Source organism: Globicephala melas, chromosome 4, assembly GCF_963455315.2.
Source record: "Globicephala melas chromosome 4, mGloMel1.2, whole genome shotgun sequence".
Taxonomy (NCBI): domain Eukaryota; kingdom Metazoa; phylum Chordata; class Mammalia; order Artiodactyla; family Delphinidae; genus Globicephala; species Globicephala melas.
In genome coordinates, this window is record NC_083317.1 from 89409028 (window position 1) to 89428300 (window position 19273).

The 19273-nt window shown below is 35.9% G+C and overlaps 1 protein-coding gene across 5 annotated transcripts in view; it reads left to right on the top strand.

Annotated features, from left to right (window-relative positions):
• Window positions 1–19273, top strand: part of TBL1XR1 (TBL1X/Y related 1) — a 187805-nt gene that overhangs the window by 158927 nt on the left and 9605 nt on the right. For all 5 annotated transcript variants that reach the window (XM_030863264.3, XM_030863250.3, XM_060298402.2 and 2 more), the window contains 9 exons: window positions 271–493; window positions 1230–1362; window positions 1747–1888; window positions 4518–4581; window positions 4681–4778; window positions 6020–6080; window positions 15216–15337; window positions 15482–15556; window positions 19070–19197. In XM_030863264.3, coding sequence (XP_030719124.1) covers window positions 271–493; window positions 1230–1362; window positions 1747–1888; window positions 4518–4581; window positions 4681–4778; window positions 6020–6080; window positions 15216–15337; window positions 15482–15556; window positions 19070–19197 — 1046 coding nt within the window. The remainder of the gene's footprint in view (window positions 1–270; window positions 494–1229; window positions 1363–1746; window positions 1889–4517; window positions 4582–4680; window positions 4779–6019; window positions 6081–15215; window positions 15338–15481; window positions 15557–19069; window positions 19198–19273) is intronic.

The following is a 19273-nucleotide window of genomic DNA, read 5'->3' on the forward strand; positions in this document are numbered from 1 at the left end:
TTTTTTATTCCTTTGAAAATTTCAGCTTTAGTCTGTGCAGCATTTAACAATATGAACTCTGTGAGGAGGATTTAAGCAGCTGTTTGTGGTGCATCTTGTAGGTTCCTTCTTCCCTCCTGATTCCTTTCCTTCTTACATGCATTCAGAAAATTATCTGAAAGTATTTTTTCTTGGAATGAAGATTTCCATTTCTGCTGTTGACTTCTATGAATACAAATTACTCTAAATGTGTTACCTTTGATTTTTCTTCTCACAATTTTTCAAATCCAGGATGGTACCTTGTTTGATGGTCGACCAATAGAGTCTCTGTCACTGATAGATGCCGTAATGCCTGATGTAGTACAAACAAGACAACAAGCTTACAGAGATAAACTTGCACAGCAACAAGCAGCAGCTGCTGCAGCTGCCGCAGCTGCAACAAACCAACAAGGATCTGCAAAAAATGGAGAAAACACGGCAAATGGGGAGGAGAATGGAGCACATACTATAGCAAGTGAGCTGAGAGAAGAATTTTTTTAAGTTCCTTTGCAGAAAAGATGCTTGCTTTATGGGGGTGCCTCATTTTAGCTGAAATAACATTATCTATTTCATTTTTGCAACTTGTTCCCCTAACTTGTATCACACAATTCAGATTTTTAAATGCCTAAAGCTCCATAAAGCTAGATTTACTTTCATGGATTTTATTTTCTTTTTTAAATATTTAGAAACAACTTTACTATTGTTAAGTGAATTTCATATCTGCATTTCATTTCTAAATATAATCTGTAACACTAGTCATTAACAAAAACAATGAAGCTTTGACATGGAGATATAAAGGCAACCGTGATGTTATATGAATGATACCAGCAGCCCCTACTGGCAGAAACTCAGAGCAGTGTTGGCATGGATTATACTTAATTCAAAACATTTTCTCATTTTAGCTATGTTTGGGTCTAACCTCCTTTCACAGTCTTCCTCTATTCCTGCTCCCTGCGAACCCCATCTCTGAACACAAACTTAGATGCACATCTCTTTTTGAAAAAAGTATGTTCATACTTAACTAAAGATAGGAATTTGTTTTTCAAGTGATAAATACTGTGTAGTCATTTTCACCATTACCTGACATAGTGGAAGAAAAAAAGTTACACTGTATTATGAAGGAGGTATTTGCTAGTTAAGAATTCTTTTTTTTCTCCAGGATGTTGTAATATTACCTAACTGGAATTTTCCATTTATTTCTCATGATGCAGATAATCATACTGATATGATGGAAGTGGATGGGGATGTTGAAATCCCTCCTAATAAAGCAGTTGTGTTACGGGGCCATGAGTCTGAAGTTTTCATCTGTGCCTGGAACCCCGTTAGTGATCTGTTGGCATCAGGGTACGTTTCTCAAAGTGAAACTAAAATGGATTTCTAAAAGTATCTGACTGAAATATTGCATATTTTATAAATACATTACGTACATTTTCAGGTTTTTTTGTTGCTTATTTGTGGTCATTTTGCCTCTGTAAACCTTTATTTCTTCATAAAGTAATCTTACAAGTTTTAATCTTAAAAGTTACTACCTCAGGAGTGTTTGCCACCCACCCCCCAAAATGGAGACTGAGAAAAACACTGGAAATGGAAATCCATCCCTGATAATCTAGTTTTTATTTGCCTTATTAATATAGAATGTAAATCTGTTGCCTTGATTCTGGAATACTTGAGAATATCATGAGGATTTAAAACATGTTGAGGATTTAAAATATGTTGCATACTTTATAGGTCTGGAGACTCAACAGCAAGAATATGGAATCTTAGTGAAAATAGCACTAGTGGCTCCACACAGTTAGTACTTAGACATTGTATACGAGAAGGAGGGCAAGATGTCCCAAGCAACAAGGATGTGACGTCTCTAGATTGGAATGTGAGTATCACTGTACTGTCCATGATGGATGTAGTTACTAATATACTTAACCTCTCTGAGCCTCAGACTAATCACAGGGTATGTCAGTTTGTTCAGATATTTTTGGATTTCACCAATAAGAACAACAGACTAGAAGTCCCCACCCCCAAATGTGTTAAAAACAAAGACTGGCCTTGAGCACTCAGACCAAGGTTCATCTTCCAGCTCCTCAGTTTATTTAGCTGTAGAACCTTTGTATAACTGGTGGTCGGTCACTCTGTACTGCATTTTCATCACACGTAAAGTAGAAGTGTAATGGTCCTATGTAAATGAAGTAATAGGTGAAAACCAATAACAGGCACATATACTGAGTTCTTAACTACTGAGTCCTTTGTTGGGGGTATAAGAGAAATCTATATAATAAAAACATTTTTGTTTTCTCATTTTGCTGTGAACTGATGAAAACTTCATCACCAGCTGCCTTTTAGGAACCATTTGTCTAGATTACAAGCTTTATCCTAGCTGTAGGAATCTTATAATTCTCTGATTCAACATCTTTGGCTACTCTGACTTACCAGGAAGTTTGATTTCATTATTGATAAAGCTACACCCTTTCAGTTTCAAATACATGATTAACAGCTTTGTTTGTTTCCATTCCCTTGATTACTTTGTGGAAATTAGCATTTTTAAAGTTTCTATACCTTTTCCTTTATTCCATGTTGCCTTTTTTCTTCCTTATAACTTTGCATCCATTTTTTAACAACCCCCCACTGCACCACCTACCCCCCCCCCCCGCCCCCGCCGCCAATTCTAAGAAGACTCTTAGACTATATCAGTGTTACCAAGAATTTTAGGGGTCAGCTGTGCTTTCCTTAGCAAGTGGACACCCTTCTCTGGCCTCTGTTTAACAACTTTTTGTGGGGCTTTCCAAAGAATCTTCCAAATCTCATTCCAGGAAATGAGATCTGTCTTTAAAAATGATTACACTAGCTAAAGTTCTCAGTTTCTATGAAGTTTTTCCAGATTTCATAGGTAAGGTTTTTTAGTGTTCTTAGTTCTAAATTTCCAGCAATGTATTTATCCTTCCCCTCCTATAAGGTTGAGAATTCTAAAAATGAAAAGAGGTTTAGCACATTTCAGTATTATTTGATTGTAGGGTCAGAACTAAGAATTATCTTCTTAATATGGGACCTTACTGTATCGTAGGTCAAAGGCGTTACAGCCTTCTTAAGCTGTTTGGCTCAGAGACCGTGTTAATTTAATGAAATTTATACTTTTACACTGAAAAGGATGGTTAACAAATGGTTTGTTGAGCTTGGTGGTTCTGAACTGCAAGTTAAAGTTTTTAAAAGTGTGAACTTTTCAAAGATTTATTATTCACTATGAACCTAAATCTTCTGCTAAAAGGGGAAAATGTTACTATTGATTAATGGCTCATTTCCATGATTAAAGCAAAAGCCTGTGAGGTATCTGATCTTCAAAGTATTCTTTTCCTACCTTAGCGGTCCGTGATGTAAAACATTTGGGGACCATTAGTTTAAAGGAAACTTTCCATTGTGCAGAGTCTGGAAATAAGCTTTTGCTGTTGGCTTCGACATTGCTCCCTCTTCCTGAGATAGAACTAGAGGGGATATCCAAATCCTAGCAAAACTGAGTCTACAACCCCTAGAACCAGCATTTGTTTGTCACTTACTTGTACAGCTAGATGGCTTGAGAGGTCTGGAAAAGGTGATCTTGTTTTCAGTGCCCTGCCAAAAAGCATCAAAAAGTACTGAGTAAGGCAGGATTTCATTCTGTCTCTCCGGTAGTGTTTAATCATCCCAGCAGTAGTCTGTGTAACGTACTCTGTAACTTGCATTTCCATAGAATAAGTTAGGTCTTATCAAGTCCTTCTGTTGTACCATTATTCAAGGCACAGTAGAGGAATATAAGGTTAGAGAAAATGGTATGGATTTCTTCTCATAGTAGAGTAGTTCCTGACAGTTGGTACTCACTTCATTAACTGTAAAGTCAGCCTACACTCTTCTGGCTGTTTTTCTTGTGTTGCTATTTTTATTGGTAAGGATTTCATATTGGGAAAGAATTAACAAAGGAAAGAAACATTTAGTGATACTTAAGAATCTGACCATCTGAAACAACAATATTGTTTGGAACACACACACACACACACACACAGTTTAGACAGTAAACGATTTAGAGGGAGGATCATATAAAAACTTCTAATCGTAATGAAATATTGTGGAAGATTTTGCTTTTTACTTTTATAAAATCATCATAAGATTATGATTTTGATGTCCTTCCCAATCCACCTCCCCACCCCCATCTTTAGTCATGGTGCATTTATGAGAATGCAGTAGACCTTAGCATACATAAGAGTGATGTTGATTCTGCTCCAGAGCAGTTCCTGCCATTCTTGAGATTTGGGTATGAGACTTGCACACTGACTGAATGCTGCCAAAATACTGGCTTCACAGCAATGAAGGGTGTTTTGTAGGCCTTTTATGGCACTTCCAAATAGACAAAGCTGAAGATTTTGAAGCAGAGAATGTCACAGATCTGCTGTACTTAGGATTTAAACATAATATATTTTAATAAAAATTAAACACCCTTTCTGGATTATATAATTGAAAGAAATGTGTTTCTCTGACAGAGTGAAGGTACACTTCTAGCAACTGGTTCCTACGATGGGTTTGCCAGAATATGGACTAAAGATGGTAAATGAAGCTTTTTTTTTTTATCTTTCATTTGTTGTTATTGTTGATCTAAGTTATAAAGCTTAAAGTAATTTTAATGTTTTTCCTTTTGAATATTAGGTAACCTTGCTAGCACCTTGGGGCAGCATAAAGGCCCTATATTTGCATTAAAATGGAATAAGAAAGGAAATTTCATCCTAAGTGCTGGAGTAGACAAGGTAAAAAGAATATTTAACTTCTGTAAAGGTTAATTTGTTAAAGAGTATAATTGAAAGTAATGTTTTTCTCTACTAATCACATAAACAAGAAAACATTCATATTTGGTAAATTCATATATAAATTCATGATAGGAATAGTAATGCTTTCTTAGATTTTCTGTCAACTCATTCCTGAGTCTGCTCATTCAGATGCCTTTTATTCTTTATCTGTGTGACCACTCCTCATTTTTTGGGAATTTGAGCCATAATGAATGTCATACATCCTATACTTTTTGCCTCCCTTCTACAGTTTCTAGTTAATCTCATCAGTGAGTATAGCTCTGGAGAGATTTCATGGGAAATCGTAGAGCCAGTCTGTTAGCTGAACTCCTAATGTTTAATTGAAAATGTAAGAAATGCCGGATCTTTCCAGCTCTTTTCACCTAACAAGACTGGTAAATATGGATAGGTTGAAATCATGGCCTTCTTTCTCCTTCATTTTCTTAAGTTACTGCCTTTACCACACCTCCCAAAATGAATACAGATTTAAGATTATTCTAATACAGGAAAGTACACACTCAAAGTTAACTGTATATTGTCAAAAAGGGAAGTAGAAAAAAAAAAGGAAGAAAAATGAAGGAGGCCAGGAATGGGAGGGAAGCACCCTATTAATAGTTATTGCCAGTCTGCAATATTTTATGACCCCAAAGTTATGAAATTAGTGATGGGAGGGTATTAAAGGAATTGTAAATATATCTATTCACATTTATATGTCATACTTTGATGTAACGTAAAAGACATTGTTTTACTTATTGTCAGAATTCAAGCTGCCTTTATAGGTAAATGTGAGTGTTAAAAATCTTAATATTGGGAATTAACTGATTAACTTTATTAACCAAAAATTTGCCTCCTTATAGCTTAGCAGCTATAAAAATCTTACATTAAATACACTATTGCAGTGGAGTTTCTTAAGCAATCTAATATAATGTCTGGTACTTTCTAGACAACAGTAATTGTTATTTGAAGTAAGTTGACTGATAAAAAGTCACCAGGGAAAAATTAAACAGCTTAATAGTCATCCCTCTCCTCCCCTTCCCCCGAAGTGGAATATAGCCTCGTTGTGCTAAAGGTAAATGTTAAAAAATTAAACTAAATGCACTGTGACGTTTCATGTTGCTTTAATATAATTAGGCATCTAATTTATGCATCTATGATAAACTCTTTCTAGCTTCTTAGCAGTATATTTTTCTTTTCTATCTCAGACTACAATTATTTGGGATGCACATACTGGTGAAGCCAAACAACAGTTTCCTTTTCATTCAGGTAAATCTTCACAATTTACATGAGAATTAGAACTTTCTTCTATTTTTCTAATTAAACTTATAATAGCATATAATTCATCTAAAATCTTGAAATATCCAGTATCAGTCTTGTTACTAGTCCGTTGAGGAGTTGATGTTCTTTGACTTTCAGATAGTTCATTGTCAGAGGATCTTCAAACGTTTTCTGTGAAATGTACCATAAAAAAAGCATTTGCAGCCTGGTGCAATTAGAGTTGGTAATATTTAATGGTAAGAACATAGATTTTTGAGTCAGGAGGTCAAGGTGTGAATGTCGATTCCACCCCACTTGACAAGCTTTAAGATTGAGCAAGTCATTGAACCTTTCTGAGCCTTACTTTCTCTATCTGAAAATGAGGGATAAAAACAATACCATTTGTTAAGAGCATAAGACATATATATGAAAATACTGCATAAACTCCTACAAGTTTAGATATTGTCTTTTTTCATTTTGGATTTATGTATCTAAATCAGTCCACCTGCTTACCTAAAATAAAAATTATTAGGCTTTCCTGGTAGTGTTGGAACTTTGGTGCTTTAGATGTTTTTCTCTTTTAAGAAATTGATACTTAAACCAGATAAATATGAGCCCCAGAATAGTGTGCTTCTTTCTCCATGATATACGGCCATGCAACAGGGCATACATCCTGATGTGTAGAGACACCGGGATTTGAGTACCTACACTCTTGTGCAGCCTAGAACTTTTGTGCCTACTTTCAGGGAGGTTCCTGAGGACAGGAACTGATGTTGAACTGGACCAAGATGCCTAATAACTATTAGAACAGTAGTTTTAGTACTGCCTGATTTAATTGCATTTTGCAAGATTTTGTTGTGGTTGGGTAGAGTTTTGCATCGGAGCCTGACTTAAGTAACTCTGGTTATTTTCAAATCTTTGGTAACATACTTTTTACAAACAGCCAATGACACAGTGTTACCATTAAAATTGAAATATACAGCTTCTGGCGTTTTGCTTTTTTGTATTTCTCTATTTAGTGTGATTAAGCAAGCCAAATAAGGTACAAAAATGATTTTTCAGTAGTATCTGAGTAACATAATTTTGCAAGTATTATGTTAAACATTTCAGCTTGATTAACACTTACCACATTAATAAGCATTTACATGTCAGTTTTTGTTTACCTGTTTTAATCCCGTTTTGCCTTTGCTTCTAGTCCTCACCCAGACGGAATTCTCTTAGCCCTCTGGCTGTTCTGCCTAAAGTTTCTCCTACATCCTAGGAGTGATGGAAAATTGAAATCAGTGTGTGTGTGTGGCACTGTTGCTAGCTGCTATATAATGTGTACCACCTTTGTGTTGGAGATGATGCTCTTTATATACACGATCCCGTTTAGTCTTGGCTACAGCCCAATGAGGTAGATGGTGTTGAAGTCATTTTACAAACAAATAACCTTTTTACCCATGGTATTCTTTCCTGTCATGCTTTTTTGGTTTTTTAAACGGCTTTATTGAGGTATAATTGGTGTAAAATCATCTATACATATTTACATTGCACAGTGTAATATATTTTGACATGTATACACACACACACACACACACACACACACCACTGAAACCATCACCACACTCAAGACAGTACATCTGTTAGTTTCAGAAGTTTCCTCCTACCCCCTTGAAATCATTCCCTTCCCCTTCCCCAGGTAGCCACTGATAGTCTTTCTGTCACCAGAAACTAGTCTACATTATATAAATAGAATCGCACAGTATGTATTCTTTTTGTGTCTGGTTTCTTTCACTCTGCATAATTATTTTGCATTTCTTTTGATTTATGAGTAGTATTTTGTTATGTTGATATACCAGTTTGTTTATCCAATTACCTGTTGAAGCAAATTTGAGTTGTTTCCAGGTTTTAGCTATTACAAATAAAACTGCTATCAACATTCCTGTGCTTATCTTTTTATGAACTTGTGTTTTCATTTCTTTGTGTAAAGACCTAGGAAAGTTATGGCTAGATATATGGTAGGTCTGTGTTTAACTTGTTAATGCCCAACTGTTTTCCAAAGTTTATGTTTTCCAAACTGGTTTACATTCTCAACAGCAGAGGGTATTCCAGTCCCTCCATTTCCTTGCCAGCACTTGGTATGTGGTCAGTCTTTTTCATTGTAGCCACCCTAATGAGCGTGTAGTCGTATCTCACTGTGGTTTTCATTTTCATTTCCTAATGACTAATGATGTTGAGCATCTTGTCATGGTTTAATTTACCATCTGTATGTCTCCTTTGGTGAAGTATCTGTTCAAATCTTTGGATTTTTAATTTAACTTTGTTGTTTTCTTATTGAGTCTTGTGAACTCTTTATATATTCTGGATACAAGTCTGATCAAGTATTTACAAATATTGTCTCATAGTCTGTGGATTGTCTCTGCATTGTTTTGGCAGTGTGCCTCAAAGATCAGATGTTATTAATGTTGATGAAGTCCTTAATTTATTAATTTGTTCTTTTATGTATCGTGCTTTCAGTATCAATCTAACATGCTCTTTTTCTTTTTGCTTAATGTAGAAGTTGGGGTCACTGATTTGAGACCTTTCTGCTTTTCTAATGGGGATATTCAGTGCTATAAATTACTTCTAACTACTACTTAGTGACATCTCACAATTTTTCAAATGTGTTTCATTCAGTTCAAAATACTTTCTGGAGTAATTTTGATTCCTTCTTTGACCCATGGGTTATTTAGAAGTGTGTTAATTTCTGAGTATTTGGAAAAATTTTAAAGATCTTTGTAATATTGCTTTCTAATTTAGTTCCATTGTTCTCATAAATGTCATTTAGGTCAAGTTGTTTGATAATGTTCAAATCTTTTATGGCCTTTAGTGATTATTCTGTGTACTTAGACCATCTGTTACTGAGAGAAGGGTATAGAAATCATCAACAATAATTGGAAAATACAGTAATTTCTGTTTTCTTTGAAGCTCTGTCAATTTTTGCTTTATGTGTTTTGAAACAATGTTATTTGGAGGATGAACGTTTAGGAATGTTGCAACCTTATGTTGAATTGACCCTTTTATCGTTTTGTTAGCAGCCCTCTTTTTTTTTTCCATTTTATTTTTTGTGCTCTGAAATCTACTTTGTCTCATATTAATGTAACCCTTCCAGTTTTCTTTTGGTTAGTGTTGGCATGGTATATATTTCTCCATGCTTTTACTTTTAATCTATTAATTTTGTTATATTTGGTGTATATTTTATGTAGGCATCATATATTGCTTGTTCATTCAGTATCAGCGTCTGCCTTTTAATGGCAATATTTAGGCTGTTTACATTTAATGTGATTATTGATAACGATTGCATTTAAATTAATCATATTTCTATTTATCTCATCTTCTTTTGCTATTTTTCCGCTTCCATTTGGATTAATTGAATATTTGTGTGATTACATTTTTCCTCCTTTGGTGGGTTATTAATTGTAAATCTTTTATGATAATGGTTGCCTTGGGATTTATAGTACACATCTTTAACTTACCACCATCTATCTTCAAGTGATATTTTAAAGGGGTTAAATAATAAAATTTTTTACCCATAGTTACCATTTCCAACTCTTCATTCCTTTGCACAGATACATAGTTTCATCTGGTATCATTTATTTCCTGCTTGAACTGCTTTAACATTCCTTATAGTGTAAATCTTATGTTGATGAATTCTTTTGTAGGTATTAAGAAGTCTTCATTACTGAAAGATATTTTTGTTGGGTATAGAATTCTGGGGTTGACAGGGTTTTTTTCTTTCAGTACTTTAAAGAAAAGGTTGCTCTGTCCTCTTATTTACACTGTTTCAATTTGAACTTGCTACCATTTTTATCCTTATTATTCTTGTCTTGTTTTCTCTGGCTGCTTTTAAGATTTTTCTCCTTATAACTGATTTTGTGCAATTTGCATATGTTGTGCCTTGGTTTAGTTTTCTTTATGTTTTTTGTCCTTGGAACTTCTTGGATTTCTTCGTTCATAGTTTTCTTCAAATTAGAAATTTTTTTGACCATTATTCTTTAAAAAATATTCTACCTCCTCCCCACATTTATTTTTAATTTGAAATTCTGATTATGTTTATTAGTCTGCTTGATGTTCCGTAATACACTGATGCGCCGTTCATTTTTTATCCAGTCTTTTTTTTTTTTCATAATCTCTGCTGTTTTCAAGCTCACACATCTTTTCTTCTGCAGCATCTAATCTAGAATTTATTCCATCCAGTACGTTTTTTATCTCACATGTTTCAGTTTTAATCTCTAGAAGTTTGATTTAGGTCTTTTTTACATCTTCCATGTTGCTACTTAATTATTTGAACAAACCATATATAGTTGCAAGTGCTTTAATGTCTAGGTCAGTTTTTATGATTTGATTTTTCTCTTCATTTTGGTCATATTTTCCTGCATCTTTGCATGCCTTGTTACTTTTGATTGGAAGTGAGGCATTTTGAATTTTATGTCGTTAGTTGCTGGATATTTCTGTATTCTTACAAGTATTTGTGAATTTATTCTGGGACATAGTTAAATTACTTGGAAATGGTTTGATCCTTTTGGGTCATGCTTGTAAGATTTGTTAAATGGCAGTGAAACAGTGCTCGGCATACGGCTATTTATTTCCTGGTAATGAGGCAAGAACCTAGGTGTACTCTGACCAGTGTTCCATGAATCAAACGGTTTTCTAGTCTGGTGGATTTAGACAGTGTTCCCAATCTTGAGTATCAGGCATTGTTTCTTCTAATTCTTTTGAGTGGTTCTTTCCCAGGTCTCAGCTAGTATCTTCAGATACTTGTGCTGATTAGTACTCAGCTAACTGTGTGAATAGGGCCCACTTCAGGTCTTCAGAATTCTTTCTCCGTCTGCATAGTTCTGTCCCTTCTAGTTTTGGGAATTCTAGCTGCCTTCAGTTTTCCACATTTTGAGCTTTATCTCTTCTGCTCAGGAATTTCATTAATCTCTTCCTAGGGAGATTCCTCTTCCCTGTGCCAAGATCTGGACATTTTTCCAGATCATATGTTTGAGCAGTTATAGAGGCACACTGTTGGTGGATTTCCCTTCTCTCAGGAACCACGGTCCTTTATTGCCTGGTGCCCAGAGTTCTGAACTATTATTTCATATATTCTGTAATTTTTTTGGTTGTTTTGGGCAGGAGGTAAATTTGGTCCCTGTTACTCCATCTTGATCAGGAATGAAAGTCTACCATGCTTTTTAAATTACCATATTTTAATTCCTGTACTGTATTTTTGTCCATATACACTCTTACATAAAGCATAAATCATGATTATAGATGAGTTAACCACTTCATATTCATTAGGATGGCTATAAAACGTAACAGTGTTCACGATGATCCGGAGAAATTAGAATCCTTGTACTTTGCTAGTAGGTATGTAAAATAGTACAGTCGTTGTGGAAAACAGTATGACAGTTCCTCAGAAAGTTAAATAGAGTTACCATATGACCCAGCAATTCTACTCCTAGGTAATTGAATTGAACGCAGGGACTTGAACGAATTCATGTCCATCAATGTTCATAGCAGCATTTTTCACAGTAGCCAAAGGGTAGGAACAACCCACTGTCCATTAGCGGATGAGTGGAAAAACAGATTGGGTCTCTATATACAATAGATTATTATTCAGCCATAAAAAGGAATGAAGTTCTGATACATGCTACAACACCAGAGAATTTGTACATGTTATGCTAAGCGAAATAAACCAGACATAAAAGGACAAAGAGTATGATTCTGCATGAGTAGAATCTAGAATCATTCTAGAGTATGATTCTAGATATTTCAAGAGTATGAAATGTCTAGAATAGGCAAATTCATAGAGACAAATGTAAAGATTCAAGGTTACAGAGGCTGGGAGGAGGGGGAAATGGAGAGTTACTACTTAATGGTTACAGAGTTTCTGTTCGGGGTGATGAAGAACTTTTTTTTTTTTTTTTTGCGGTGTGTGGGCCTCTCACTGTTGTGGCCTCTCCCGTTGCGGAGCACAGGCTCCGGACGCGCAGGCTCAGCGGCCATGGCTGACGGGCCCAGCCGCTCCGCGGCATGTGGGATCCTTCCGGACCGGGGCATGAACCCGTGTCCCCTGCATCGGCAGGCGGACTCCCAACCACTGCGCCACCAGGGAAGCCCGATGACAAAGAACTTTTGAAATAGTGGTGATGACTGTACAACATTGTGAATGTAATTGATACAACTGAATTGTACAGTTAATTAAGTGACAAGTTTTATGTTATGTATGACCACAATATTTTAAAATTATTAATGTAATATACTAAAAACCATTGAATTGCACACTTTAAATGGATGAAATTTATGGTATATGAATTATATCTCAATGAAGCTTTTTTTAAAATAAAAATAAATGAATATTAAATGCCTTTTTTCCCTTCCCTCATAGGTTTGTTACCTTTCTAAATTGTGAAGGATGCATGGGTTAACCAAAAAATAAATCAGAATTGGAGGACACAAAAATTGAATCTTAGCTCCAGGAATTTTTTTTTTTTTTTTTTTTTTTTGACTGCACTGCATGGCTTGTGGGATCCTTGTTCCCCAGTCAGGGATCGAACCGTGCCCCTTGCAATGGGAGCACGGAGTCCTAACCACTGAACCGCCAGGGAATTCCAGCTCCAGGAATTTAAAAGATTTTGTAACCCTAGGCAAATTAACTTTTCTTAGCCTCTTTCATCATGTGTAAAATGAGACTAGTAATAGTAAACACACCTCTCACATATTACCTACATAAAAATACATTTTATGTTAAAGATGTGTTTTTATCCTAAAGAACTTGTATTACCTAGACTCATTTTTATTTATTTATTTATTTATTTATTTATTTATTTATTTATTTTTGGCGGTACGCAGGCCTCTCACTGTTGTGGCCTCTCTCGTTGCGGAGCACGGGCTCCGGACGCGCAGGCTCAGCGGCCATGGCTCACGGGCCCAGCCTCTCCACGGCATGTGGGATCTTCCTGGGCCGGGGCATGAACCCGTGTCCCCTGCATCGGCAGGCGGACTCTCAACCACTGCGCCACCAGGGAAGCCCCCGCATGTGTCTTTTTGAATTATAGTTTTCTCTGGGTATCTGCCCAGTAGAGGGATTGCTGGGTCATATGGTAGTTCTATTTTTAGTTTTTTAAGGAACCTCCATACTGTTTTCCATAGTGGCAGTATCAGTTTACATTCCCACCAACAGTGCAAGAAGGCTCTCTTCTCCGCACCCTCTCCAGCATTTGTTGTTTGTAGATTTTTTGATGATGCCCATTCTGAATGGTGTGAGGTGATACCTCATTTTTAAATTTTAGGAATAAATATAAAGTAATGAGGTACGGGTTTTTAGATTATACCAGTCTGTTATTGTATCTTATGAGCCAGGCATATCACAGAAGTATTAATCACATAACTCATATGGCACCACTCCCCAGCTTCCTCCACTTATCTTTACCTGGTTATACAGTTTGTTTTTGTTTTGTTCTGAACCTATTGGTATATTTGTTTGAATGCTGTTTCAAATTTTCTCAGCCTTCTATTTAACATTTTGCAGATGACTCTACCAAATTAACACCCTGGTGGAACATGACAGATACTTGGCTTTCTTCATAGCATTTTATTATACTTTTTTTTAAAACTTATTTTTTGTTGTTGGTTTTTGCGGTATGCGGGCCTCTCACTGTTGTGGCCTCTCCCGTTGCGGAGCACAGGCTCCGGACGCGCAGGCTCAGCGGCCATGGCTCACGGGAAGGAGCCGAGAAAGGGAGCAGTTGCTGGTGAAGAAGGTCCAGGCTCAACCTGATCCAGGCAGGGCTCTGGAGTGTTTGTTGCACCTCAGGGTTTTCCTCATCTTGAGCCAAGGGTGCTTGGTTTTTGAATCTCACCTTCCCCCCCAGCTACCTACTGCCTACTCTAAATCCAGTGTTTTTGATATGCTTCTATTGCTTAACCCAGTTACTTGCTACATTACCTTAATCTGCGTTGCTAATTATAGAGAGGCTTTGCACTTTGCACCAGGGGAAAATGAAAGGAAAGAATCTTTAATCATATCAGATCTAAAATAAGTATTAAATGCCAGCCAGCTTTTGGGCCTCTGAGGTTTTAAATTCAATGATGTAGATTTTAAGAGGTATTTGACAAGAATCACTTAGAAGAAAAATGTATTTGCAAATCATGCAATGTTCCATTTATCAGTTGAGTAGACAGTGGAAATGATACTTATTCAGTGTAACGTTTGTCTAACTTGTAATTTACATAGTATTTTCCATACACAAAATCTAACTTGATTTTCACAATATTCTTGGGTACTAAGCTTAAAGGTTTTATCCCCATTTTTAAATTATTTTTTATTTTTTTAATTTTTATAAATTTATTTATTTATTATTTATGGCTGTGTTGGGTCTTCGTTGCTGCCCACGGGCTTTTTTTTTTCTAGTTGTGGCGAGCGGTGGCTACTCTTTGATGTGGTGCGCGGGCTTCTCATTGCGGTGGCTTCTCTTGCGGAGCACAGGCTCTAGGCGCACGGGCTCAGTAGTTGTGGCTCACAGGCTCTAGAGCTCAGGCTCAGTACTTGTGGCACACGGGCTTAGTTGCTCCGTGGCATGTGGGATCTCCCCGGACGGGATCGAACCAGTGTCCCCTGCATTGGCAGGCAGATTCTTAACCACTGTGCCACCAGGGAAGTCCCCCCATTTTTTTCAGAAGAGAAAGATAGCATGAGAGGTGACTTGCTTAGGGCCCACTAGTTAGGGAGTAGCAAAACAAGGCTTCTTATCCATTGAACACTCACAGAATTTCAGAAACAAGAGGAAGTGTAGCATCACATTTAATTTTATCATTTTGCAAATGAGGAGCCAAGAATCCAGTGCTAGTAATTTACAGGGCAAGCTCTCAGGAACCCTCATCTCCTGGTGACCAGACCAGTATACTTTCTATTAGGCTGTGTCTCACATGGAGACAACCAAACTGAAATGTATTAATATTTGTAATATTTAAGTACCATAATTTTAAAAATTCTATTAATACCATAAAAAGTATAAAGTAAAATATTTTAAGTTCCTATTAATAGCATACTTAATGTCTAACCATGGTTTAAAACTAAAGCTCCTAGGTTTCAGTACATGTGGAATGAATGCAAACCTTGCCTGTTTTTCTTTTCAGCGCCAGCATTGGATGTTGACTGGCAGAGCAACAACACCTTTGCTTCTTGTAGTACAGATATGTGCATTCATGTCTGTAAGTTAGGACAAGACAGACCTATTAAAACATTCCAGGGACACACGGTGAGAAACCTTTTTTTTCCCTCCTTTAAAGTGATTATGATGAATAAGTAATGTTTCAGAGTGGTTTTGAAGTATGCATGTTTAATACCCAAAAAACAACCAAGTCTATGAAATGAAAATGTGAATGTTCACTGTTATTTTTAGAATGAAGTAAATGCTATCAAATGGGACCCAACTGGCAATCTCCTGGCATCCTGTTCTGATGACATGACTTTAAAGGTAATTCAGATAGTGGGGAGAAATGGGGTTGAGGAGTTACACACTGTGGCTGCTCTGGCTGTTTTAAGATTGTTTAGAATGTCTCTCTTATAGTTGGGAATTATGATACTGAGGTTTGTGCTATTATAAATTGTCTTCACTATTAGGGAGTCATATATTGGTACAATTAAAGGTTATTTGCACATGTAAGGATCTGATTCATAGGTAGCAAAGATCTTTGTAGGATTCATGGATTTGACTGAAATTCTGAGAATTGTGTTAATTGGATTTTGCTGTGGTGTGAGTATATATCACCCTTTCTGGGAAACTGATATATAGTAGATACATAGCTTAGTTGGTGAGTGAGTATAGCTGACATGTCAGTATTCACATCTCAATATGAATTTATGTTTTTCTTGTTGCATAACTAAAAGCAAAAACTAACACCTAGCACCTACGCATATGACATACCAAAATTAAAGAAGAAGGGCAGTTTGAGACGCAGAACAACATAATACTAATCTTCAAAATTAACGAAGCTTGCACCCTGTGCTTCACCATGTTAACTGTATGAAAAGAATTTATCTTTGACTTTACAGTGCCAGTGACTGCAGACGTGATGACTCTTATAGATAGGATAATCATGAAGGAAAACTGCTTTTCCTCTTCCCATGAACAGACTAAATGTAACCTTGGTAACCTGGTGGTTTTTTTCCTTAAATACCTGCTGTGTTTCTAGTTAGATAGTTTTTTCAAGCCTGGACTCCTTTGTAAACGTTGCTGGTAAAAATGCTTTTCTTCACGCTCTTGTTTGTGAGATTACTTTGCGTGCACATGCATTATGCTTATAAAATGAAAAACTTCTGGAACAGAGTATGGCACATACGAGGAAATGAAAGAAGGCCGGTGGCTATAGAGAGCCTACTGTCAGGGACTGAGTTGCAGCTAGAGAGAGAAGTTTAAATTAGAAAGTATTAGAGAGCTTTTTTTAGTTCTAAGAATAATAAAAGGTCATAGAATTTTAAAGCAGAAGCTAGAAGGATGGATAATGTCTAGTGAAGCCATATTTTGAGAACAAGGAACAGCAGATGAGTGAGAAGATTATCTCCAGCTTGGACAGTGCCTTTGAGTCATGCAAGTGGAGGTGCCAGGTGGGTCTGATGCTCAGAGAACAATTCTAAGCCTGACATAAAAAATTTGGGAATTCTCAATAGGTGGGTGGTCATTCAAAGGCATGGGCATGGACAAAATTGTGTAGGTAGAAATGTACAGAGTAAAAGAAGAGGAAAGCTTAAAGTCTTAAGAAACTCTAGCATTTAGCAGCTCAAGAGGAATGAGACTCCAACAGGAAATTGGAATGACCTCTGGAAACAGTGTGTAAAGAGAAGAGTACTTCAAGGGAGGTGATGGATAGGAGTGGTCAGTGTTATCAGTGCTGTCGAAAGCTCACATGAAGTATCAATATGTTTTGGAAACATACCTTTTGGATTTATTTACATGGAGTTATGTATACCTAGGATACAAAAACATGATGTTATTGCTTCATTATCTCATTAGTTTCATTGCAGAAGTGTGAAGCACAGCTAATTTTTGTTTCTTTGTCGGTACTTGGGTTTGGTGTATGTGTGTTTGTATTTGGCAAGGTTTCCCCCCATGTCTTTACTGAATGATTTTGTTAGAAATACTGTTGGTGTAGGTTTCTCTTAATTTTTGCTCAAAAATAATATGAATTATTTTTTAACCTGTATACACAGGCATGTTTTCAACTCTAGAAAGGCGTATTCTCTACTCACCATTTTAACTTTACTGCTTTGTTACTTTTCACGGTTTCTTGTATGTGAATCATTTACAATTTCTGAATGTTATATGGGAAGAATACTTGACATGAGATCTACTCTTAACAGATTTTTAAGTGCACAAAACAAGTGTTATTGTCCTAAGCACAATGCAGTGAGGCAGATCTCTAGAGCTGAGATTTTATGCTTATTAGCAGCCCCTCCCTGTGACCCCACCACCTCTGGCAACCACCATTCTTTTTTTTTTTTTTTCCATTAATGTTTTTTTTTCCTTTTTACACCAATAATTTATTTTTTATTTTTGTAACATCTTTATTGGAGTATAATTGCTTTACAATGAATGGTATGTTAGTTTCTGTCCTTTATGGTTTACTATAGGATACTGAATACAGTTTCCTGTGCTATACTATAGGACCTTGCTGTTTATCCCCACCATTCTTTTCTTTGCTTTTATGAGTTGGACTCTTAGATACATCATGTAAATGGAATCATACAACATTCGTCCTTACAATTTATCCATGTTGTCACATATTGCAGGATTTCCCCATATGTTAAGGCTGAATAATACTCCATTGTATATATATGCATTTTCTTCATCCATTCATCCATTGATGGGCACTTAGGATGTTTCCATATCTTGGCTTTTATGAATAATGCTGCAGTGAACAAGGGCATACAGATGCCTCCTCAAGATCCTGATTTCGATTTTTTTTTTTTTGATAAATACCCAGAAGTGGAATTGCTGATCATATATAGTGGTAGTTGTTAAAATTTGGGGGAGCACCTCCATACTATTATTCATAGTGGCTACACCATTTTGCAATCATTTATCAATAGTTTACAAGGTTTCCAATTTCTCCACAACCTTGACAACATTTTTAAAAATTTTAATAGCCATCCTAACAGTTGTGAAGTGGTATCTCATAGTTTTGATTTTCATTTCACTGATGATCAGTGACATTGGACATCTCTTCATACACCACCTATTGGCCATTTGTGTATCTTCTCTGGAGAAATGTCTATTTAAGTCCTTTGTCCATTTCTAAATTGGGTTATTGGGGTTTTTGCTGTTGAGTTGTAGGGTTTCTTTACATATTTTGGAAATTAACTCCTTATTGGATATATGGTTTGCAGTATTTTCTCTCATTCCATGGTTTGCCTTTTTACTTTATTGTTTCCTTTGCTGTGCAGAAACTTTTAAATTGTATGTAGTACTGCTTGCTGCCTTTTTTTTTTTTTTTTTTTTTGCTTTCATTGCCTGTGCTTTGGTGTGAACATGAATCATATATTTATCTGTATGTTGCTTATCTATTTTCTCTTCCTGATTGCAAAATAGTTCCTGATTCTAAATTCTAAGAGGAATTTGTAATGTAGATCTTTTATTTTAAAGGACAGCATAAAAACTAATGCCTTAAACATTGTAGGATCATTAACTGAGGAACTTACTGAATGTTGGAGTTTGTACCATCTGAAGCTATCAAAAGTAATCTTAGAACTACAGTTAATTGAATCCTGAAGCCTCACAATAGTGAATATTTAGAAAGGACTTGAAGCTAATTTGTCATTTTTAAAAGATAAATATTAAATATATTCTACATTTTAATTTATTTGTATGTATTTTCTTGATCTCTATAATTATTGTTCTGGTATACCACTATATTTTGGACTGGCAAGATAACATTATAAAAGTACCCTTTGTATGGAAAAATAATTACATACCTTTTTCCTTTTTGCTTAGATATGGAGTATGAAACAAGACAACTGTGTCCATGATTTACAAGCACATAATAAAGAAATTTATACTATCAAGTGGAGTCCAACAGGGCCAGGGACAAATAATCCAAATGCCAACCTCATGTTAGCAAGGTAACATTTCTGTTTTGCTTTTCCTTTATGAGTCTTTTACAAAGAAAACCTCTTATAAATATGACAGAAAATTAGG